Consider the following 24,926-nt stretch of genomic DNA (forward strand, 5'->3'; position numbering starts at 1 on the left):
TGAGTTCTTTATATGGCCATTTTTCTGATGACTCTAGGTCCTCCTGAATATTTAGGCTGTCCTTCATTGTTTGTACTCCTTTTCTTCCTTGCTTTTTCATGCTCATGATACTTCTTGTTCTGTTTGACTGCTGAGTTACTGTTTACTCTTATAAATTTATTTGATGCTTGGGAGGAGAGATATTAGAAGGGAAGGGAAGAAGTCACTAAAGAGAGTGAGTGTAGGCAGGTAGAATTCAAGAAAGGGGGAATAAGAAAATTGAAAAAAAATTAAAAGACAAAAGAAAAAAGTGAAAAGAAAGATAGAAAAAACAAAAAAATAAAAATTTAAAACCAAAAAAAATTATAATGATAATAAACAAATGGAAATTAAAGTTTAAAAATAATAGTAATAATAATAGAATAAAAAGAATTAAAAAAATTGAAACCATTAATAAGAAAGTTAAAGAACAACAACAACATCAACAACAAAAAGTGAAAATAAAATTTAAAAATACCAATAATAATCATTAAATATAATAATAATAATAAATGCAGTCATAGAGCTCAATTAACTTCTAGTAGGTGGAGCTATGCCCACTGGGCCAGGCTTCTCTTCTTGATGGGTGGGAACCAATCACTGTGCCTCAGCTCTTCTTCCCAGACTGTGCAGGTCTCCAATCCTGAGTGCCTAGGGCCTTCTCTTGTGTTTCCTCAAGCCAGGCCCCGCTCACCTGTGACGCTCACCACAATACTGGCTACACGCTGGGTCTGCTGCTCCTGGGAGCCCTGTTTCCATGGATTCCTGGGCACACCCTTTCTGTTTGCCTCCCTCAGACCCTAAGTTTGTAGGGCTTGGGGCTGAGGACCCCCAGCAAATTCGTTTGCCCTCAGGTAGCAACTCCCCTGGTAGCTGGTGCAAGGGACCTCTGTTGTCAGCACTGGTGGAGCGATACCCTGGGTCTGACTATCGTGCGCAGTTGGCTTTTACCTCTGTGAGTTCAGGTGGTCCGACTAGTTATTTCAGCGGGATCATTAGTGCTGAGTCACGAGAAGCAGGCGAACCAGAACTAGAATGCAGCCCAATCTGGGCTCGGTGTGTTCTCAGAAGGGCAGACTGTTCGCCCGGGATCCCCTTCAGCTCAACAGTGCCTAGTGGTCCTGAGCGAACAGTATATTGACAGTTTACTTCTCCCTATGCTTGCGCAGCTGAAGGGGTTAGAGACTTGATCTCTCCGCGTCCGCCGCCATGTTGGATCACTTAGATTTTAAATTGTCACTCATCTTATCAGCTGTTCCATTTTACTCGGCAGCTCACTCACCCGGTGAAGAGTCTGTTCTATGGGGCTCCGCGGGAAGCGGCGGCGGTGGTGGCGGCCCAGCTGTGTCGAATATTTGTTTTTAATGACATCTCTAAGTTCCTATAAGTTTTCTTCATTCCTCTTCATCCTTTTTTTTTCCTTCTGTGTTTTTTCCAATAGTCTTTTTTGAGCTGACTGATTCTTCTGTTTGATTTATTCTACTATTGATGCCTTCTATTAATGTTTTCAATTTTGCTTAGTATATTTTTCAGTTTAAGGATATTTTTTAATTGCTTCCATCTCTTTGCAAAGATTCTCTGTTACGATTATTGAAACATTTCTCTGTTTTCTTGAATCTTGTTGAGTTTCCTTCAAATAACAGTTTTAAAATTTTTCATGTGAGAATTCACCAATTAGTTACCTTTTGTTCATTTTCTTTTTTTTCTCTTCCTTTCCTAAAGAGAGAGAGGGGGGGGGGAATTTTTTTTTAATATTTATTTTTCAGTTCTTGGCAGACACAACATCTCCGTTTGTATGCGGTACTGAGGATCGAACCTGGGCCGCACGCATGCCAGGCGAACGCGCCACTGCTTGAGCCACATCCCCAGCCCTCATTTTCTTGCTCTTTATTTTGAATGATACTTTAGCTCATGGTTCCCAGAAATTTGTTTTGTTTTAAAGTGATTTATTTATTTTTCCATCCTTTCTACCCTTCCCTACCCTCTCTATCCCCTCTCCAACTCCTTTCCCCTTCCCCTTCACTAGTAGTTTCTACTTCCCTGGAAATTCTTAATGCTTGTCTGTGTCTGCCATGGTCTGTGCATTGAAGGGTTAGGTATTGATTCCAGACTTTATAATTTTGCTTTGTTTGTGCCTATCTTTCCAGAAATTCTACGTTTCTTATTTTCTTTGAACTTGTTATCACTTCCATTGTTTCAGCACCAGATGTCACCCTAAGTCCAGGTTTCTCACAAGTCAGTCATTGGTGTGTTGCAGTTTCAGCACTTTGGGAATTCCAAGCACTTGTTTGTCCCAAATCCATCTTTGGTGTGTTGTTCAGCATGAAATGGAAAAAATCTAAAAAGGCCTAGTCCATCTCCTTCTGCAAGCACTAACCTGGGAGGCCAGGGTAGTTCGAGATGCTCACTAAAGTCACTGGCCTATGAGTATATGTTTTTATATAAAACCATGTAAAGATAATATTATAGTGTTAATTATTTGAAGATCAAGACAGAAATATAAATTATAAGTGTGAAGACAATGCAGTTATTTTAAAAAATCTAATTATGTTATTTATAAAAGGATGTGAAAATAATTACAGCAAATTAAGTAGTGATTAAAAATCGATTGTATTATATTATGGTACCGATTACTTACTGTTTTTCTGATCTCCCCCACTGAAACACAATTTTAAGGGTTATACTATAATTTTTTAATAATTACACGATAAATAGGAAAAAACTTATGAGTTCAATTCAGTCTACTGTCAGTAGATCCACTTTTTATCCAATCAGTCATCTTATAAGTGATTTAGATGAGTTAAAAATGGATAGACACTCCGCCATTTCTCTAATAGTAATAATACTTTATTGCCACTTAGTCCAAAAGGTGTTTGAGAAGGTATGAATTTAGTATAAAAATTTAGTAATAAGGGATATGAAAAGATAATGAAAAATGTGCTGCTATTAAAAACTTTAAAGAAGAAAAAACAGAAGTAAACAAACAAAAAAACAAAAAACTGAGGTGGACCACAAAGGAATAAGACTAATCAAAAACATTCTGAAGGGCTGGGGGTATAACTCAGTGGTAGAGTGCTTGCCTAACATGTGTAAGATCCTGAGTTTGGTCCCAGCACCACAAAATAAAACATTCCGGGATCCCTAAAATTGTGGCAGACAGGCCACGTACTTATTTCTAATAGCCAAAATGAAAAGCACATCTGATCAACCTAATTCACATTGTGTCTATGACTAAAAAAACAAACTCAAAATACCATCCATCTATTTAATTCTTCAGGTAAAGGTGTAAAATTCTAACATGAAATGACTGTATCTTCAGAGCCCTCCTAAAGATAACAATACGTAATTGGATGGGCATTTTTAGCCATTGGCAGTGAATGGGCACCTTATCTCACAGGTCACACCCAAGCAAGGTTTGGTAGAAGCATTTCTTTTTGAGATCAGTGTAACAAGGTGGAGAGCCCTCTGCTGGCATGAAATAGATTTTATCTATGCAACTAAGGGGAGATTATTTATAGTGTTTTAAAAAAATCCATGAACTGTGTACTTGCAAGCAATGTTTTACACTTTTATTTCTAATGAAAACTTTTGATTTTTTGTGGGAGATTATTCTTTCTGAAATGTCTAGGCCCATTAAACATGGGTCCTAATGAAAGCAAATCTCAAATCAAATTCTGCCAGACATAGAGACATTTATTAAACAACATTAATGTGCATAAACGTCCTCTGGAGAGGTCAGAGCATATCTAACTTGCTACTTGGGTAGGTGCTTGGCCACACCTTTCATGAAAAGTCTGGGTGAAACAAACACAAAGGAGATGAGATTCTGTGCCTAATTGTTGGCAGCAGGCAAAGAGACATCCTCCTAAGCTAAAGACATCCTCCTAAGCTACTGGCTGGACACAGCACTGTCTTTGCCTGAGACTTACCCTTTTCAAATATGGGCATATTCTCTGATGTCCTAGCCTAGTGATTACAGTATGGTTTTTGTTTATATTTTTCATTTCATCCCTGCTATATTGTTTTTCTCATTACTTTATATGGTATCAATCAAAAGGTGTTAGGGAAATCTACCTGAATAAGACAAATTTCACAAAAAGAATATAGGGCACACATATTAAGCAGATACATTTTAAAATGGTCAAACAAGTTATTCTGAAAACCTAGTGTCAAGTTTTGCAAGGTGTTTATGGGATTCAAGTGGCTTCCTTTGTGAGTTGTCCAGTTTTTCTTCTGGTGCTAAGTATAGTTACAAGTCTTCACATTCTGTCCAGAATCAGTTGGTTGGCAGCTGGCAATGCCTTTTTAGCCAGAAGATCTCTGTCTAATTCTTTTACTCTTGGCAGGTTCATTTACTTTTTTATGGTTTCTCTCCCAAATAGCTTCCAATCTGGGTCCAAAATAAGGCAATTTTCTGAGTCTTGTGTTGTTGAAGGCAAAGAGGCTATTATTGTTTTTGTGGCACCAAAGTACAACTTATACTCTGAGTTTCCCACAGTGTAAAAACAGTTTTTAAAGGGATATCAGTTCAGTGTTGTGGCTCACGCCTGTAGTTCCAACTAGTTGGGAGGCCAGGGTAAGAGGATCACTTGAGCCCAAGAGTTTGGCACCAGCCTGGGCAACATAATAAAAACTTATATCAAAAGGTCAATAAAGAAATAAGCAAACAAATAAATTAAAATAAAAGAAAAAAGAATAAAACCCATAAAAACAAACAAACAAAAACCACAGATAAAGGGACATTCAAATGAGTTACAATGCCAGTTTAGGGAATTCTCTAATTAATTAGCATACACCTTATTTATGTGCTTTACATAGAAATGCTTTGGCAAGACTTAAGACTCCTATTTTTCATGATTGGATTGATAGTATTTATAATTATTTTATTTTTAAATATAGCAAGATCAACTTTATACCTGGGCTGCAGTCAGTCAACCCACACACTCACTGGATTACACAGAAGGGCAGTTTCCCAGGCGAGTCCCATCTATGTGGCCACCATCAAGACCTCCTGATGAAGAACACAGGCCCAAGGATGCAGAAACAGGTAGGATACGGGACAGTTGAGTGTTCTGAGAATGTGTATCGTAATGAGCCATTGCAGTGCTTATTGGGTGATGAGTCTGTGCTTCTATGTATTTTTAAGAATCTAACCTGTAGATAGCCCAATTAAAAATCACTGGGAAGGTTGTGCAGTTGAAGATTCTTATACCTCATGCTCAAGAGTGTTGAGTTAGAATTTCAGGGAATAGGATACTGGAATTCGTCATTAATTGCTGTGTATATTGGAGTTTGGGAACCACTGCCTCCATGCATCTCAGTTGGAACCACCACTGGAGGTTGAAGCTCCACGTCTTGTTTGGACTAAGATGGCCCTGAAGGGACATTTCTATCCACTGCCTTCAAAAGATAGCTGGACCTTACCTTTTCCTTCTGAATCTCTTCATTTACTGCTTTCTTTTTACTTAGTTCTTTTTTTTCCCTGTAGAAATAACTGGGAGAGAGAAAATAGAGATATAATTTTATTAACTCTCAATTTTAAATAATTCTTAAATTATACAGCATTCAGATATACTCTTTTTTTTTTCCTTTAAAATTTTTATCCCTGTTTTTTTCTTTCTCTGTTCCTGTTACTGTCTTAAACTATTTTCTGTTACTGGCTGGAAAGATAGTGTGAGATTGGCATCAGTGTTATTTGGAGAAATTCAGTAAAATAATTACCTTTAAGCCAGAATCTGGGAAGGCATTTCGTAAGTTATACAGAATTGAGAATCATATTTGTGCAGCAATGCTTTATACAATTTGTTTACTTTATCCCTTTTTTTTGCTTCATTTTGTCATAATGAATGCCCAACTTCCTCTTGGTAGACTGACCAGAAATAAATATTGACTTCTAATGTATGAGTGAAAAGTAAATAGAAGAGTATCGGTACTATTTGTAGAACTCTTCATACCAACTTTTTAAAAATGGTAGCATGGATATTAAGAATTAAGAATTTTAGGGCTGGGGATGTGGCTCAAGTGGTAGCGTGCTCGCCTGGCATGCGTGCGGCCCGGGATCGATCCTCAGCACCACATACAAACAAAGATGTTGTGTCCGCCGAGAACTAAAAAATAAATATTAAAATTCTCTCTCTCCCCCCACCTCTCCCTCTCTCTCTCTCACTCTCTCTTTAAAAAAAAAAAAAAAAGAATTTTAACACTCCCCATTTGCTCCATTGAGAGAGAAATAGTCATTAGAAATTCAATTTGGACTTGTGGTGAAACAGTTAAAACACAGGGGCATGGAGCTTATGCTCTGCCACTTAACAGCTTTGTAATCTTAGGCAAATTTTCTAATACTGCACTCTGTTTCTTTATCTATAAAATGATAATGAGAATAGTGTCTACTGCAAAGGGCTATTTTGAGGATTGTACAAGTTCATGTAAAGCAGTAGAATGCAGAATGCACTGCCTGATTCAGTGTATTTGCTAAAATAATAAATTTTTTATTATAGTTATGTCATGTCATTATCTTTCTTAATGAGTTCCCTTTGAAATTAACAGTGACTCACAGTGCCAAAGGTATTCTAGGCCCCTGCCCAAAGTTTTGCAAAGGGAACCCAACTACCTCTTTTTTTTTAGTCTCCGGGGCATGTGTTTATTCCTTATTTCTTTCCACCAGTGCCCGCAATAGGAGCCTACTCTTAACACTGTGCGTCCCTTTTTAAATGTTCATTGCTTTAACACACTGCTTAGTATTCACTAGATGGGCTATACTTCCTAGAATTAACAACAAATGGGAAATAGAATGTAAAAAGTCTGTTCCATGTGGGACTGTGTTTATCAAAACACTCATAGAGAGCAATTGATCAGGGCTGAGACAGATTTTCTTAAAAGAGCTTCAGGGATGAGAGGATTCTAACATGATAACACCTGAAAAAAAAAAAAAGCAACTAAATACAAGCACTTTTATTTTTAAAAAGAAAAGCACACAACTAAATGTATCAGTCCCAATACACACTACTGTATTTATGTCAGAAGTTTATTGTTAAAAAATTTAGAGCTATTGATGTAGTAGAATCAACCAATTTCTTGGAGAGCCCTTTAAACATTTGCTCATAACCTGTGTTTATATCATTGTTTGGGGTGATATTTTGATGTGTTCTTCTTCCCTACTGTGTTTTTCTCAACCTTTCTAACTGAAACATCTATATTATCTTCCACATTTTGATGCACTTTAAAAAAAAGTCATGAAACGTTTTCAGTTACTTCTAAGTAACTGAAGGAGCACTTGATTAAAAGTTGATTGAAAGTGATCATCTGAATTTTAGTTTGGTAAAGATGATAGTTGGAATTGATACCAGGGAGTTTATAATCAAGATTCTTTTTTAATTATTTGATGTAGCTTGAGAAATACGAGAGCAAATAATTTTTAATACAATAACTTGTCTCCCTTAAAAATATGCATTCTTGAAGGGGACGGTGGAGGTAAATAGAAAGTAATTTAACAGTGACTTTTTTCCTCTAATTGATCTGTTATCCATCCAAATAGCCAAAAAAACATTCATTTCTCCAAAGTGATCTAGTGGTGTTTTCTGGGTTTTTCCTGCTGTGTCCCCTTTCTAGGGCTGGGGTTGTAGCCTAGCAGTAGAGCACTTGCCTAGCAAGTGTGATACACTAGGTTCAATCCTCAGCACCCCATAAAAGTAAATTAAACAAAATAAACATGTTGTATCCATCTACAACTAAAAAAACTTTTTTTTTTTTTTAAAGAGAGAGTGAGAGAGGAGAGAGAGAGAGAATTTTTTTAATATTTATTTTTTTTAGTTCTCAGCGGACACAACATCTTTGTTGGTATGTGGTGCTGAGGATCGAACCCGGGCCGCACGCATGCCAGGCGAGCGCGCTACCGCTTGAGCCACATCCCCAGCCCTAAAAAAACTTAAAACAAAACAAAACATGTGTCCCCTTTCAATTTGAATTTATTTATTCATTTATTTTTTATTGATTTAAAAAAAACGACAGTGGAATGTATTACAATTCTTATTACACATATACAGCACAATTTTTCTTATCTCTGGTTGTATACAAAGTATGTTGACACCAATTCCTATCTTCATACATGTACTTTGGATAATGATGTCTATTACATTCCACCATCCTTGCTAATCCCCTGCCCCCTCCCTTTCCTTCCCACCCCTCTGCCCTATCTAGAATATCTAGGAATAGATATTCTTCCCATACCTCCCCACACCCCACTATGAGTCAGCCTCCTTATATCAGAGAAAACATTTGGCATTTGTTTTTTGGGGATTAGTTAACTTCATTTAGCATTATCTTCTCCAACGCCATCCATTTACCTGCAAATGCCATGATTTTGTTCTCTTTTTTTGCTGAGTAAAATTCTATTGTGTATATATGCCACTTTTTTTTATCCATTCATCCACTGAAGGGCATCTAGTTTGGCTCCAGTTTAGCTATTGTGAATTGGGCTGCTGTAAACATTGATGTGGCTGTGTCCCTGTAGTATGCACTGTGTCCTTTGGGTATAGACTGAGGAGAGGGATAGCTGGGTCCAATGGTGGTTCCATTCCAGATTTCCAAGGAATCTCCATACTGCTTTCCATATTGGCTGTACCAATTTGCAATGTATGAGTGTACCTTTTCCCCCACATTCTCTCCAACACTTATTGTTTGTCTTCATAATAGCTGACATTTCTGACTAGAGTGAGATGATATCTTAGAGTAGTTTTGATTTGCATTTCTGTAATTGCTAGAGATGATGAACATTTTTTCATATATTTGTCGATTGATTGTATATCCTCTTCTGAGAAGTATCTGTTCAGGTCCTTGGCCCATTTGTTGATTGGGTTCAATTTGAATTTAAAGTAAAATAGTTCAATGACTTTTTTCTTTTTCTTTTATACTACTGGGATAGAACCCAGGGCCTCACACATGCTAGGCAAGTTTTTTGTCACTGAGCTACATCCCATTTCTTTTTAATTTTACTTTGAGACTGGATCTCACTAAGTTGCTGAGGCTAGCCTCAAATTTGCCATTCTCCTGTTTTAGCCTCCACGGTAGATTGGGTTACAGATGTATACCACTATGCCCAATAACTTTACTTCCTTTTGAAGAAGGAAGACTTGCAGGTCCACCTTAGAAAATCGAGAACTTTTTTTGTTCCTCATTTTTTTTCTAGCTCTTTTAAAAAATTGGTCATTAATTCACATATTTAGCTAGTTCAGATTAAATGCCTCTTCTGTTTTTTCACATATCTCACTTTAATTTTTGCATGATACCATCTGTAAAATAGTTTTTTCTTTACCTTCATATATTAATGAAAGAATAACCCTTCTTCATGTCAGTTTGAAGTGCTGAGACTGAGGTGATATCTTGGTGCCTCATCTCACCAGTGAGCTACAGAAGGATCACAGATTCCTGTGAATCCTTGCTTCCCTTCTGGCACTCTGTGCAGTCCACACATCTCCACCCATGGGCTTGTGGTATGTCAACTGTCCTTTTGAATTCTATAGAAGGCCACATGGGAGTATGGGCCGGCTGGAAAGAAAGTTAGGTAGTGATGTGCTCTATTACTATTGGTGTTGGAAGCATTTATAAGGAGAAAATATTTCCATTTATCTTGTTTTCTCTTTACTTTTTCTCTCTTCTTGTCTCCTTATGTATAGGATGCAACCACTCTACCTGATCCCCGGTTGTTTTCTTTTCTGGAGTGCTCTGAGATTTTATTTATATTTCCATCATTTGCAGTATCTATGGATTACAATTTACTTCCTTTTACATACACACCTTCCTATAGAATCCCATCATTTCAAGACCTTTTGGCACATAGTGTATACTTAACTATTGAATGAATAAATGAAGATCTTTATGTTGGAAAAGGTCTAAATAAATGAAATACCTGCTAAGCACACAAGTGGTGCAAGATTAGAGGGAAAGTCTTGTGTGTATACTGAAACAGTTCCTGGACCATTTTAGAGGCTCAAATACCAAGTGTTAAAGGTCATTTGATGGATATATAAAAAAATTAAAGAGATAATTAACTTGAATTTTTAAATTCATGTAGGATAAAAATCAAACTGTTTAGATATGAATAGGAATGTGATCAATCTTATTTCATCAGTGGAAAACCAAATCCCTTACCTTTCTTTGAAATCAATGCCCAGAGAGCAAATAAAGACTTATTTTGGAAAGGTAATTCCTATACAGAAAATTATAGAATGTAAAACATATATGTATGTATACATGACTTGAGTGTAGCTCAGTGATAGAACACTTGCCTAACGTGTACAAGGCCCTGAGTTGGATACCCAGCTCTGCAAAAAGAGAAAGAAAGAAATTGTATGGAAGATGATCTGGTAGAAATAAGACAGAAAAATTTCTGAAGATATCCTTAAAAAAAAAGAAAGTCTGTTTCTGTGCTGGCTGGATGAATCGTAACTCACCTTTGCTCTACAAAGGATTTGAGCAGCTTATAAATATCTATGTCTAAAAAGATCATAAAGAAATGTATCAACTAAAAGGAATTTAGGATAGAACAATAAAATGAAGTGGAGTTAAACTACAACACTGAAATGTATCTTAGAAATTCCTACAGTTTATTTTAAAGGTGCTTGGAAATTTATCAGAGAAGAATGGGAAATATGAACAATTCTGTATGATCCTCAATGTCCATGAGATTGAAAACAACAGTTTCTCAGAGACACACAACTTTGATAGCCTCTAATATCCCCCCACCCCCACATGCTTCTGATGGTCCCTAAGAGATTTTGTGTGATGTAATACAATTGTAGTAATATAATTCATTTACATGTTTTGTCTAAATGCTTTAACACATATTTGTGGGAATTCTGTAAAGGACCAAGGGTAAATTGATAATGTTCTATCCCTCTGAGTGTCTCACTTAATCAAAAGATAAAATACAGACTAGAGGGACTGTTTCCAGCAGAGAATGCTTGTGTATTTGCACATGCATGAATATGTGTGTATATTTAGGGGCCAGTAAAACTGAACAAATTTCTTTTTAGCTAGCTGAATTCTGAGTGTGGATATCTTTTGTGACAGTGAGGAGCAGATTCATGCTATTAAATAAATAAGTAAGCAGAACATAAGTTTTATTCCATTTAGGAAAATTTAAATGTTTAACTCCATTTTCATTTCTCGAGGACATAGTATATCAGATTAAAAACATATACCGTTTATTAAGTGAACAAATCATAAGGCATGCTGTTAAAATGAAGTTTAGTGAATTTTCTTTCAATAAAATTTACTAGATTTGAATCAAATTGATGTATACCATTAGAGAAGCTGAATTTAATAATTTTATATATATTTAGAAATTTACATTTAAGTAAATTTTATGTTAAGTAAATTATATAAAGTAAATTTAAGTAAAAGTACTTTTACTTAAAATGTAAACCTGCTTAAGACTTCTTATTTTTAGAAGGAATAGTTGATATAGTTGAAAGGGAAATTTTTATTTTCCTTTTTTATCAAAGATGTATATCTTATTCATTATCTTATTGATATCTCTACAAATATGAAACTCATATGTTTTGTTTTATGAGTGATGGGCTTATTTTATGATAAAGAAATTCCTTCTGAAAATATTGGAATTGTATGTATCCCAGAATTTTAGATTATGCTCAGAGTTGTATGAAGTAACTTTTTAAAAAAATAGAGTATTTAAAGTTCTGTCAGGAATTTCTGTCTCCCTTTTTGCTTCATAGTGATTTAAAAACAAAACAAAACAAAACATTTAGTTTCTTAAATTTTCAAAAGGGTGAGTAAAGGCGGTGGCAGTTTTTGTATAGCCCTCTCACTGAGTTATTCTCTGAAAAGAACAACTCTACTCGATGAATATTTAGTAAAGATGGCCTATCAGTCTCAGAGCTGGTTAAATGCTTTAACACATATTTGTGGGAATTCTGTTAAGGACCAAGGGTAAATTGATAGTGTTCTACCCCTCTGAGCATCTCACTTAATCAAAAGATAAAATATAGAATAGAGGGACTATTTGCAGCAGAGAATGCTTGTGTGTAAACCTAAGACTTCTTATTTTTAAGGCAGTTCTGGAAAGTGCCCTGACTCCTGTGAGGAGTAGACTGTTGGTAACAAGTACATTGGTTTATGTGAGGGTTGATCACTTTCATCCAGAGACCTCTATGAGTGTTAAGATAAAGCTGAGTTCTCAACTCTACTTGCATGGAGATTCTAGTGTTGAGACCTTACTCAGGAGCCAGTTCATTTATTTGTTCCTACCATGCCAACTTTTTTAGGCTACTTTTACCATTTCTTGGGCTTTCTTTATTTTTTTTTCTTCCTATACCTTCTTTACCATATTTTTCTCTTTTATTCTCTATCATTTTCCTTCCCTTTCATATTTTTATTTCTTAGCTGTGTTCATTCACTTACACTTTATTTTGCAGTAGAATTATTCCATGCATCTTTTTTCTTCTCAAAATCCTGATGCTCTAAATTTCCTACATTCCAGCTTCTGATTTTGAAGAGAGAATTTTGAGATATAAATTTTTCTTAAATGTGTGAACACATGGCTTCAAGGAAATGAAGAGAACAGTGAAAGAGATAAAGGTTAGAATAGGAGAATAAATTCCATTCAAGTAGCTATTGGACTGGAGGAAAACTGGGAATTTGGGTGTAGGTATTCAGAATGCTTGATAACATTTATAGTAAGCATTGTTTTCTAATACATTGTTCTGATAAACTGTACTGTTCTTATTGACCACCAGAGTCAGAAGTTTGTTTTGGGGGGCAGATTACCAGGTCATAAACTATAGAAAAAAAAGCTATAAAGCACTGTATGCATTTCTTTTTCTTTTCTTTTCTTCCTTCCTTCCTTCTTTCCTTCCTTCCTTCTTTCTTTCTTTCTTTTTTTTTTTTAAAGAGAGAGTGAGAGAGGAGAGAGAGGGGAGAGAGGGGAGAGAGAGAGAATTTTTAATATTTATTTTTTAGTTCTCGGCGGACACAACATCTTTGTTGGTATGTGGTGCTGAGGATCGAACCTGGGCCGCACGCATGCGAGGCGAGCGCGCTACCGCTTGAGCCACATCCCCAGCCCCCTTCCTTCTTTCTTAATAAGCCCCAGCCCCAACCCTATTTTGTATTTTATTTAAAGACAGGGTCTCACTGAGTTGCTTAGCGCCTCACTTTTTGCTGAGGCTGACATTGAACTCACAATCCACCTGCCTCAGCCTCCCGAGCAGCTGGGATTACGGGTGTGTGCCACTGTGCCTGGCCCATGGTATGCATTTCTAATGTAAAGAACTACCAGGAGATCACTTGACTGTTCTAGGGCTATCAAAATAGAAACAACAAGAAAAGAAAGTTTCCCCCATGTGTACTAAGGCAGGATTTATCTTCAATCTATTATTTGGGAGTATTTGGAAGTAATAAAACATAAGAGTCTTCCAGATTTGGGATTTAACTGTTGACTAGCTTTGATATTAAAGATCTTTATTCAAATTTGGTGAACTCTGGTGTTGAATTCTAAGTGTTTTTTATTGGCTCAGTGAAACAGTGTTGTCTGGAATTATGGTTGTATTTTAAGTCTACTTGTTTATGTTCTGCTGTCACCATAACATCTATTGGTGACTACTTCAAGCTTTTCTCAATGATTTTGTTTTGAAAAACGACTCAGCTAAAGTTCAAGAAGTAGCCAAAGGCAAGGCAAGTATCTTTGCTACCTCTTGTAAAATCCTTATTCTCTCTTTCCCTACCCAGCTCACCCAACTTTTCATGGTGGCACCCAGTTTCATATCTTGATCATTCTTTTGATCTTTCACTTATTCTCTTATTCATTCCTATAATTACTTAGTAAATATTTTAAGATGTGCCAGGTACTATTCTAGATGCTTTGGAATATGATAGAGGAACAATTTTGACAAAGTCGCTACTTTCATGGAGCTTATGTTCCAGTGGGATATGAGAGATAATAAGTAGGCACATCAAGTAAATTGTGGAATGTAGGATGTTATGGTCCATGTTTTGGAGAAAGTAAAGACTGGGAATAGGGAATGTTGGGGGGTAGGGGGTTGCTACTTTAAATAGATCACTCCAGGAGGCTGGAGCAAAGTCCTGAGGGACGGTCAAGGAAGCAGGGCATGCAGATATCTTGAAGAAGAATGAGCACTCTGAGCTTTAGAGAATAGCTGCTGTGGCTTTGGAGACCTGGTGGAGTAGGGAATCATTGGTATATTAGAGAATGGCGAGCTTGCCCAGGTGGCTGGAGCATAGTGAGCAAGGGGGAAAGGCAAAGGTGGTTAAACCTGTTAGGTATCATGGGCAGATCAAACAAGGCCTATGGACCTGTCTTAATATGGTGATATTCATCTGAGCACGATGAAAATTTTCAGTGAGCTTAATGGTATGTTATCTGTTTAAATACTAAGTACTTTTAAATTTTTCTGTTGCATTGTCACATGCATCAGTTACAATGCTATTGAACTGGGAATGTCAACATGATTGTGAAAAGTGCCTGCTCTACTTTGTGTCCTGTATCTGGTCTGTCAGTCAAGGGGAGCAATGTGATAGGCAAGAGACATAACCTTTAGTCTTCATCCTACCACCACCTGCTTGTGTTAACTGCTGGGGATTCTCATCTTCAAATACAGAGGGTGGATGAGATTAGTGGTTTTCAGGCACTGGGAACTCCTAAAGCCCCTTTTAATTTTTAAACTTATTTATGTATTCATTTTTGGTACTAGGGATTGAACCCTGGGGCACTTTACCACTGAACTACATCCTTAGTCCTTTTTATTTTTTTAATTTTGAGACAGGGCCTAAGTTGCTGAGGCTGACCTCAAACTTGGAATCCTCTTGCTTCAGCCTCAAAAGTCACTGGGATTACAGGAATGCGCCACCATGCCCAGCTTTATTTTTAAGTTTTTAAATTGCATTCAGGCTTCACTTAGAAGAAAGTTCCCCTTAGCTTAAACAAAATTCCCAGTGTGGTTATCTCTTTTGTTTTCCAGTGTGATGAATTTGCAGTCTCATAGAATTTCAAATGATAATATTCCTTCAGAATCCCTTATTACTCAGTGCTTCAATAACAGTATTTATTATCTCTCATTGAAGTCAGAAGGTGATATGTCAACAGATAGATAAGGTTTTTGAGATCCCATCCTTCAAGATTGAGGTGGCTTCCATTATGTATGAATTTTAACTAAGTGACTAATATAAGTAAACATCTTAGCCAGTACTCCTAGACAACAATACAGATATTAGCACTGAGAAAAATAACTGTGATTGATGTGCAGAGAAGGACCATTCCAATTTTTTAAAATAATGAATGACACGAGTGTTTGTCATTATATGTGTTATATGCTGCATATAGTCATATTCTCATAATCCATTAATATATTTGGAAGAGAGACTGAATATTTTTAGTACTTATGTTTAAAGATATATTTTACTGAAAATTTTAATTTTTTGACTAAGAATATTTTTTTAAAGATATTGACCGCTTGCTTCCTTTCTAATCCAGAATCTCAATCTGCTATTTTGGAAACTCCGGAAAAAAGTTCAGATGCTGCCCAGCAGGTAAGGAAATCTTATTAGAATGTCAAATATTTATCTCATTTATCTTAAAATCGTGACAGGCTCTGTGATTTATCTTCCAATCTGCTCTGCTGGCTGGGTTGTCCTTGTTCCCCTAAGCCTTTAGGGGAACTGGTCAGGCAGAAGGGGATATTTTCTTTTATTTGTGTTTTTCATGGAAAATCGGCCTTGAAGTGGAACTGAGTACAAGTTTTTCAGAAGCGACATCATTCTATATCCAGCCAAAGAACTGGGCCCAACAACAGCTGTCTCCAGCAGGAAAATCTGGCCACTTTAGGAGACTTCTCTTCTGAGTTGGGCCTGGGCTGAATAGTCCGATGGATACTTTCTTTAAAATAATCTTTCAGAGCTTTTCTAAAATCAAATAAGACTTTTTCCCCCCCTTGATGATGGGAGTGGGATTTAGGCCCTTGTATAGGCTAGGCAAGCAATCTACCACAAGCTAAATTCCCAGCGTCTTAAGTTTTTAAATTGCTTTGGTGGAAAAAATATTATTTAGTATTTGTTTAAATCCATAGTGCTTTTTTCTGTTACAGAAGAAGCTAAAAGTTTGTCTTTTTTTTTTTCCTTGTGCTTAAATGGACTTATTATAAAAAAAATTGGCAAGGAAGATAATGTTTTGTGGAACAATAATTATAGATAGTAGTTGATATTTTATATATAAATTTTTTGGTTTAATTTATTTATACTTTTGTCCAACTATGCTTCTGAAAATAACTTAGTGCTGTTAGAAATCAACAGTAAAGGGGATATTTGTTCTGTTATGTTGAGTGCGGTCTAGCAGGAAAAAAGAGGACTCATACCTGTATTCTACACCCAGATCTATTTCTGGTTACTATGTAATGACATATGTAGAGGATCTGAGACAATGCCATTCTCTGTAAATTAAAGAATTGGTCATCCTTGAAAACTCTTAAAAACCTAAATTTAGAGTCTATTTGCTAAGTGAAATAAGCTAATCCCAGAAAGTCAAAGGTTGAATGTTTTTTCTGATATATGGAATGTAGTCTAAAATGAAAGAGAAAGAAGAAACAAGGATTTGTTTGGGGGGATTCCATCAAAATAAAAGAAAGATTAGGGGAGTAGAAGAAAGGGATTGAGGGGAAGGGAGGAAGGACGGGATAAGGGAAAAACAGTAGAATAATCTGATCTAACTTTCCTATGTACATATATGAATCTGCTCCTGTGAATGTCAACATTATGTATATCCATGAGATACTAATTTTAAAATAAAATAAATGTAAACAAATAACAGAAAGATCAGTAGACGGGGAAAGAAAATAGGAGGAAGGAGAAGGGTAAGGCTAAGGGAAAGTACTGGGGACTGATATTCATGTATTCATAATTATGAATATGATATTTCACATATAATTTTGTCAGAAGGAATCCTCGTGTTATGTGTAACTAACTTGAACCAACTAAAATTGAAGGAAAAAAAATTTTAAAAACTAACTTTCCATTTGAAGAAGAAGCCTTGCATCATACATGAAAATTGTGCTCCCCCTGGAGGAGAAATGAGGCATAACATTAGCATAGAGAATAGTCCTTGATGTTGCACAAAAATACAGCATCATACGTGCTATTATAATTAAAAGCAAATCTGCTCGTAAGGGCAGTGTAATAAAATCAAGTTTTTTCAGCTTATTTGTTTTTGTCAGCGAAGGAACATACATTAACCTGGGGGCACTTGGAGAGACTTGGTGGACTCAGCTGATGGGTTATTTAATTAACTACAATCTAACTAAAAGTGAATTAGATAAAGCTAAAAAGAAGGAAAAGATAAATAGTAAAATTAAGAAAAAGAATGCCTTTAACATACAATCTCATTATTTTTTGAGCTTGTTGTTGTTGTTAAGGTAGTCATGGTTAAATTATTACCTGAAAGAAAATGTTAAATTTTTCTAAATTTTATGTTCAAGTGATACTTGATTGAATCCTTTGTTGTGTATGATACTGCCAAAGAGAACCTAGACAAGAAGTATTCTGTAATAACTACATGATAAAACATGTACAACACTGTCTTCTATATTAATATTATAGTTATAATATCTGAAGATACACATTCATGTGTATTATTATTATTTATTTATTTTTGGTACTGGGAATTGAACCCTGGGGCACTTTATCCATGAGCTAAATCCCCATTCCTATTGATTGATTGATTGATTGTTACTGGGGATGAACTTAATGGCATTTAATCTCTGAGCCACATCCCTAGCCCTTTTTTATATTTTATTTAGACACAGGGTCTTGCCAAGTTGCTTAGGGCCTCACCAAGTTTCTGAGGCTGGCTTTGACTTGCAATACTACTGCCTCAGCCTCCCAAGCTGCTGGGATTGCAGGCCTGTGCTACCTTGCCTGCTCTCATCCCTTTTTACTTTTTATTTATTTTGAGTCATGGTCTTGCTAAGTTGCTTAAGGCCTTGCTAAGTTGCTGAGACTGGCCTTGAACCTGGGATCCTCTGCGTTAGCCTCCTGAATTGCTAGATTACAGGTGTGTGCTAATGCACTTGGCTTATATGAAAGATTATTTAGTGATTTTCTCTTTTCCTTGAGCTATGGATTATGGTAAAATATATTGCAGTAAGCAGAAAACCTGGTGGACTAGGGGATTTAAAAACAGAGACTTAAGGGTGAAATAGATTGAATAAATATTCTTTATTTGAACAATGAAGTGTCCAGAAGTCAGGAAATATTATAAATTAATTAATAGTTAATAATATTTGGAAGAAATTGAGGTTAAGAACATAACAATGGCATGACTGGCTTTTTCGAACATTGACTCCTTGTTATAAGTTTTTTAATTTATTTTTTAAATGGACTGGCTCATTTTCAATGATGTATTTCATAAAAGCCTAAGTAATTGACTATAAGGGTGATACAAGGAACTAGAATTATCAACCTACTATATACTTACTGTTTTACTATATTATATTGTGTATTCCTTACAATACTTCTTTAAAATAATTGTTTTAATTCACATTTTACTGATAGAAAAAAGTGATGCTTGTAGGAGGTAACAATAATTTGCCTAAAGCCACAAAATTGATAAAGGGAAAACTAAGATTAGAACATATGCATTTGATTCTATACCTCTACAATGATAAAAATGCATACTTTTACGTGCAAAGTATCCTATGACTGTTTAGTATTATTTTATTCCAGAATTAATTTTGTTGTCCTATTAATTTTAAGCTATATTATTTATAAGAATTAGATGTCAAGATACATTTTAGATAAATATAGGTATATTAGTTTACCTATACATTTGGAAGTTCGATGTGCTAAATTGTGATAGTTTTACTAAATTTAGTGTTTTATTGTTTTTTTTTTAAAGGCTTTATGATTTTTCATGTTAAGCACCTTGCTTTTTTCTTTTTAGTCACTAGATGGCAGCTCTGTATCTTTGTAAATTACCACTGCAAAAGGAAGTAAGAAGATTTAAGCCTGTTTGCTCTATATGAATAATAAATATTGCAGGTTTGCTGGTCCATCTGGTACTGCCTGCAGTGTTCTGTGGTCAGAATGAGATCCCCAGGACTGGTTGGTCTGTTCTGCAGCAGAGTTGGAAAGCATCTTTTAGGTTTTTCTTCAGATGTGTATTCAAGGCATGTGTTCTCTCAACTGAAGCTCAGTGGAATTTATTAAATGAATTTTGACTTTTACTCTCTCCCTGTAGTTAATAATTCTGAGGCCTCAATATCTGCATTAAAAAACAATGAAAATCTGTATTGTTCAAAGAATTATGCTATAAACTGAAATAGTACTTTCAATATTCTTCTCTTAACCTTTGGAATTTGAAATATTAAATCCTTTTGTACTCTAAAGGATTATAAATAGTTAAGTGTCAATTATTTTGTCTAAAAATGTTTGCTTCAAGTTAAATATTGGTGTATGTGGCATGCTTTAACTGGTTGCCATAAGGTTTAACTTATTTTTTGTTCTTGAAATTATATACAAAATTTTTATTTTGAAGCATTTTCCTAAGACTCTTGATATCTTTCTAATGTTAATAGATCACTTGAAAGGCAAACAGAATAAAAATTTGATTTTTAAACACTCGAGCTGTAGGTAATGATTGATAATATCTGATAATTAAAAGTTAAATTACAATATTTATTAGTAATGAATAGCCACATTTATGACAAAGTGCTAAGCAATAAAAAGAGACAGTATAAGGATATCTTATATGTTGAACAGTTTATATGCTAATAAGTTCTCAAGTGTCAGAACAATATTCCTTTCCCATCAGCCCTAGAGGGGCCTCTTATTACCCAATTCAATTACAAATTTACTTGAATTAAAAATTATTTTCCATTGGATTTCCTTAAAGTATCGGTATAATGCTCTTTATACAATGACCTCTCTGTACAATTTATTAGTTTTTCAGAAGTATCTTAATTTAGGAACAAATAAAGGAAAGAGAGGAAAATGATGTGGAAAACTTAATTTTTTTTTTAAGGAGAGAGTGGGAGAGGAGAGGGAGAGAGAGAGAGAGAGAGAGAGAGAGAGAGAGAGAGAGAGAATTTTTAATATTTATTTTTTAGTTCTCGGCAGACACAACATCTTTGTTGGTATGTGGTGCTGAGGATCGAACCCGGGCCGCACGCATGCCAGGCGAGCGCGCTACCGCTTGAGCCACATCCCCAGCCCGTGGAAAACTTAATTGATGGTACCTGAAAGCATCATGTGTCTTGGCATAGAAAGTGTCTTGGTATAGAAAAAATTTGAAAAGTAAAAGATATCAGATCAAAAGAAAGATGTGGGGTGAAAGTAATTCTGAAGAAATGGTGATGGATACTTACAAAAACAAGGCGTCATTTGAATTAGGATAGAATGCAATAGACATATGGAAGAGTTAGGAATAAAAAATATTATTTAATGCAAGGTCCTTCCCATCTCTAAAGGAAAAGCTATATAGGTTAACCTACCATCTCTAACCCAAAATGCTTCAGAATCTGAAACTGCTTGTGCTCCAGCATGATGCCACAAGTAGAAAAAAATTCCATTACCATGCAACTTTGTGTGATGTCAAAATTATTAAAAATATTGTAAAAAGTTCCTTCATGCTATGTGTACAAATTATATATGAAATAAATGAATTTCACATTTAGACTTGGGTCACATTCCTAAGATATCTTATTAAATGTATGCAAATACTTCAAAATGCCAAAAAAAAAAAAAAAAAAAAAAAGGAAATCCCAAACACTTCTGATCCCAAGCATTTTGGATGAAGGCTATTTGACCTATATGAACTTACAAGGATTACAAATCAACGAAACAATTTACAAGATGAGTAAATAACAAAAATATAAACCAGAGTAAGAAAAATAGAGCTTAGGGGGCAAGGCATCAGAAACCATGGGTTAGCCATTCTTACAGTCCACCTCAATGTCGAATCATTCTTTCTAAGATGTTTAATAAGTACTTTATAAGTGTTCTAACCTCACCCATGGATTAAGCTTTGATGGGATTTGTAGCTGAATTACTATTGTGAGGGTGGTGGAAACTGTAGGAGGTGGGAAAGTTTTGAAGGGGACTGTATCTTATCTCTGGTCCTTCTTTTCTTTCTCTCTACTTTCTGGTCCCCATGAGCCATAGATTTGCTCTAACACACCCTCCCCTCCATAATGTTCTGCCTCACTACAGGCCCACAGCAATGAGGCCAAGGTACTATGGACTGAAACTTCTGGAACTATTCAAAGTAAATCTTTCCTCCTTTATGTTGTTTTTCTCAGGTATTCTGTCATAGCAGTAGAAAGCTGACTATATAGAATGTTTATCCCTTATCAAACATTTGCTGATGTACTGTATGCAAAATATTTGTGGTAGATATTGAGGGAAATATAAGGGTATTACAAGACAATGTCCCAGTTATTAAGCAGGCAGTTGAGTTAAAGGAATATATCTCTTCTTTGTACTTGAAATGATATGCAAGATGTAAGGTAATTCTGCCAAGATATGTAGTGTATTTGTATTACAGAACTTAAAATAAATGGGAAAGTTGTTGAGAAACTATAAGGACAGTTTCTTTGATCAACTCCTTATTTTGAGCAGGTGGAGGAATAAGAGTATTTCAGGAGGGAGAAGAGAGTAAAGGTAAGGCAGTGGTGTTGGGGTGGGAGGGGCAGTTATCCAGGTGATGTGAGAGGCAGCTTGCTTTCAGCCTATTGGCCTTCTCTATGCATCCTCACAGCCCTTGGAGAGCCCAGAGCCCATTGATTGCTACAGCAGTCTCTTCACAGGTCTTCTTACTTTGAGTCTTAATCCTGTCTAATCTCTCTTCCACAATGCCTCCAGAGTTATCTTCCTAAAATTCAAATTCACTGATGTCTGATATCTTTTTAAATTTCATTCATGGACCACTCATATTTTTTGAGAAAAAATACAGACTCCTGAGCTTGAAAGATAGGGTTTTCTCTTGCCATCCTGTCTTTGCCTGATCATTCACTATTTCTTCTTGTTGGACTTATTCCAGCCTTTAAAATACCCTAGCCTTTTGACACTTAAGAGTCCTTTGTATTCATCTGTAGGTATGTGTTTCTTCCACACTCATACTTCCCCTATTTTAATTTACATAATTTTTATTACTTAACCTAAACTCATCAAATTTGACTTCCTCTTTGATATACTACCTGAGAAGCCTCAGTCCATAGGCTCTTTTCAGGTCCGCATTCTATGACACCCTATAATTTCTCTCCCTTTTCAATAATCATTAAATATACAATTAAATTCTTTAAGGATAAGACGATTAGTGCTTTCTTTGTCCCTCCCATGTCTAACACAGGATCTGACATTATGGGGATCACAGAAAATGTTTGATGAAAGAGTAAACATGTGAGAGACCTGGCGAGAGAGAGCAGAGTGTGCATCTTGGGGAGCGGTAGAAAATTTGCTTATATTCATACCATAGTGGTTGAGAATGTGAGCTTTGGACCAGTTTGCCTGGGTATAAATTCCAGTTATTCCACTTGTAACTGAGGAACTGTCAAAGATAAACAAAACCAGATACTAGTAAAGATGGTAAGGTCAGATATTACTCTGTAATAGCTATTGCAACAGGGAAACCAGTTTGTTGTGAGCTGAACTCAACTTCAGTTTGCAGAGGTGACAGCATTTTAAAGGGAAAATGGAGAAACAGGGAGAAGAGTGTGAGGAGACTCAGGAGAGTCAAGGAAGTGAAAATTACAAGGGGCTCGTTAGTGTAAAAGGATTAGACCAGCAATGTCTGCTAACTGGCAGTTATTGAAGTTAGGATCCTTTCTTTTCCCCAGAGACCAGGAAATAGAGTTCCTATCTCCAGGTGTTGGTAAAATAAATAACAAATTTTTTTGGCAGTCTTGAGTTTTCTTATGTTGGCCCTCTAAGGGGGTGTGTGGTCTTGAGCTGTTGGACAGTATGATAGTGTTTGTTCAAGTCTTTGTAGGCCACGTTGAGGCCTAGTCAAGAAGAGGTGTCAGAGATCTGGCTGGAGTTATGAAGGAGAGAATCTTTGTCAGAATTTTTCTTCATCTATTTTCTGTTGCTACAGAAAATGGAATATTATAGACTGGGTAATTTCTGAAGAATAGAGCTTACAGTTCTGGTAGCTGGGAAATCCAAGAGTGTGGCACCAGCTTTTGTTGAGGACCTTCTTACCATATCACAACATGAAGTCAGGGTTATTCTCTGGTTAGTTGACAAAAAATTAACAAAAGGTTTGCAGGAATTTAACCCTGTGTTTCCTGTAGGAGCAGGAGTTCAGTATTGATTACTTCACAACATAGCAGAGTGCAACATTTCAAGGGACAGAGCAAGTGCGCTAGCTCAGTCTTCCTTTGATAAAGACACTACTAGCATCATGGTGGCCTCTTTCCTCACGATCTCATCCTATCCTAATTCCCTCCCAATTACCATTTTTGGAAGTATTTAATTATTTTAACTGTGGATCAGGTTTTCAACACATGATTTTTTTTGGGGGGGAGGCATATTCAAACCATAGAAGAAATTTAGTAGAACTGCTAATGAAATGTTAGTTATTAAAGTTGGTATGAGATTTATTATGCTTTTCAGGGAAATTGTTTTACTCTGTGCCTTAGTTTCCTCATGTATAAAATGGGCATAATAACAATTCCTATCTCTTAGGGTTTTGATGGGTTTTAAATGCATTCATTTATGTAAAGTGCTTTGTAGAGATTCTGGCACTTAGTAAACACTCAACATATTAGCATATTTTAATATTGTTATCTGAGCAATATTCTGTGTATTTAAAAATTGCTTTCGTAATATAGTCAATCATTATTTGTCAGTTGTGTATTGCAAACTCACTTATTTGCTAAAATTTATTGTATTCCTCAAAACAATATTCATGTAGTGCTTTCATGGTCACTTGCAAACATACACAGAGTATTAAAACTTTTAGTCTCTCAACTATGTATATTGAGCAAGGGGAAGCTCTGCTTTCTTATTTTAGCTTTATTCTGTAAACAAGTATCTTTTTGTTGTCTATTTTAATGCCATGTTTTTTACCTTTTTATATTTTTGCCTGGTGATTTCACTGTTTAAAATGGTTCCCAATCTTAGTGCTAAAGAGCCATCTGGTGTTCCTAAGAGCAGGAAGGCTATGATGTGCCTTATGGAGAAAATGCAGGTCAGATGAGCTCTGTTCCAGCATAAGTTACTCTGAGGCTAGCCATCAATTCAATATTAATGAATCAGCAGTAGGTATTAAATAAGTTGTTTTTCAACAGGAACACACATGAAGTCAGGGTTATATTCTGATTAGGTGACAAAAATTTAACCAAATGTTTGTAGGAATCTAACCCTGTTTTTCCTATAGGAGCAGGAGTTCAGTATTGATTACTTCAGTGTTTGCAGTTACTTTATTCATAACTAATGTGAATACCATGATTGACTGTATCTTATTTAATCTTCATGGCATCTGTCTGCAGTGGGCTCACTGGGTATGGGGTATCCAAATGTTATAGGCTATAACCTTATAAATCAAGTAGAGATTTAACATATCTTGTGCTCAGAAGGTAGGAGCTATGGGTTTTTGAACAAGTAAGTATAATGATGGGTTAATATTTAAGGAACAGTTACTTGGCCAGGAAATGTAATATTGATAGGAAGAGGGACAGTAGAGCCATTTAAGGGGACCAACTATTAAACTTCCAACCCTATCTGTGTGGTTATGAGAATCTCAACTAATGTGTTGATGTGATATAGGAAAAATAGCAAGCAAAGACTGCCACTGGGGGTGTTTGGGGATATAGTTCAGTTGGTAGAGTGCACATGCGAAAGGCCCTGCATTTAATCCCCAGCACCAAAAAAAAAAAAAAAAAAAAAAA

General features: G+C 35.8%; 1 protein-coding gene across 1 annotated transcript in view; it reads left to right on the forward strand.

Annotated features, from left to right (window-relative positions):
* Positions 1-24,926, forward strand: part of FMN2 (formin 2) — a 372,575-nt gene that overhangs the window by 85,675 nt on the left and 261,974 nt on the right. Inside the window, exons 3-4 of the mRNA XM_081299099.1 lie at positions 4,918-5,065; positions 15,524-15,579. Of these exons, the coding sequence (XP_081155225.1) occupies positions 4,918-5,065; positions 15,524-15,579 (204 nt within the window). The remainder of the gene's footprint in view (positions 1-4,917; positions 5,066-15,523; positions 15,580-24,926) is intronic.

This window comes from Spermophilus citellus, assembly GCF_964194105.1.
Source record: "Spermophilus citellus genome assembly, chromosome: 6".
Taxonomy (NCBI): Eukaryota; Metazoa; Chordata; class Mammalia; order Rodentia; family Sciuridae; genus Spermophilus; species Spermophilus citellus.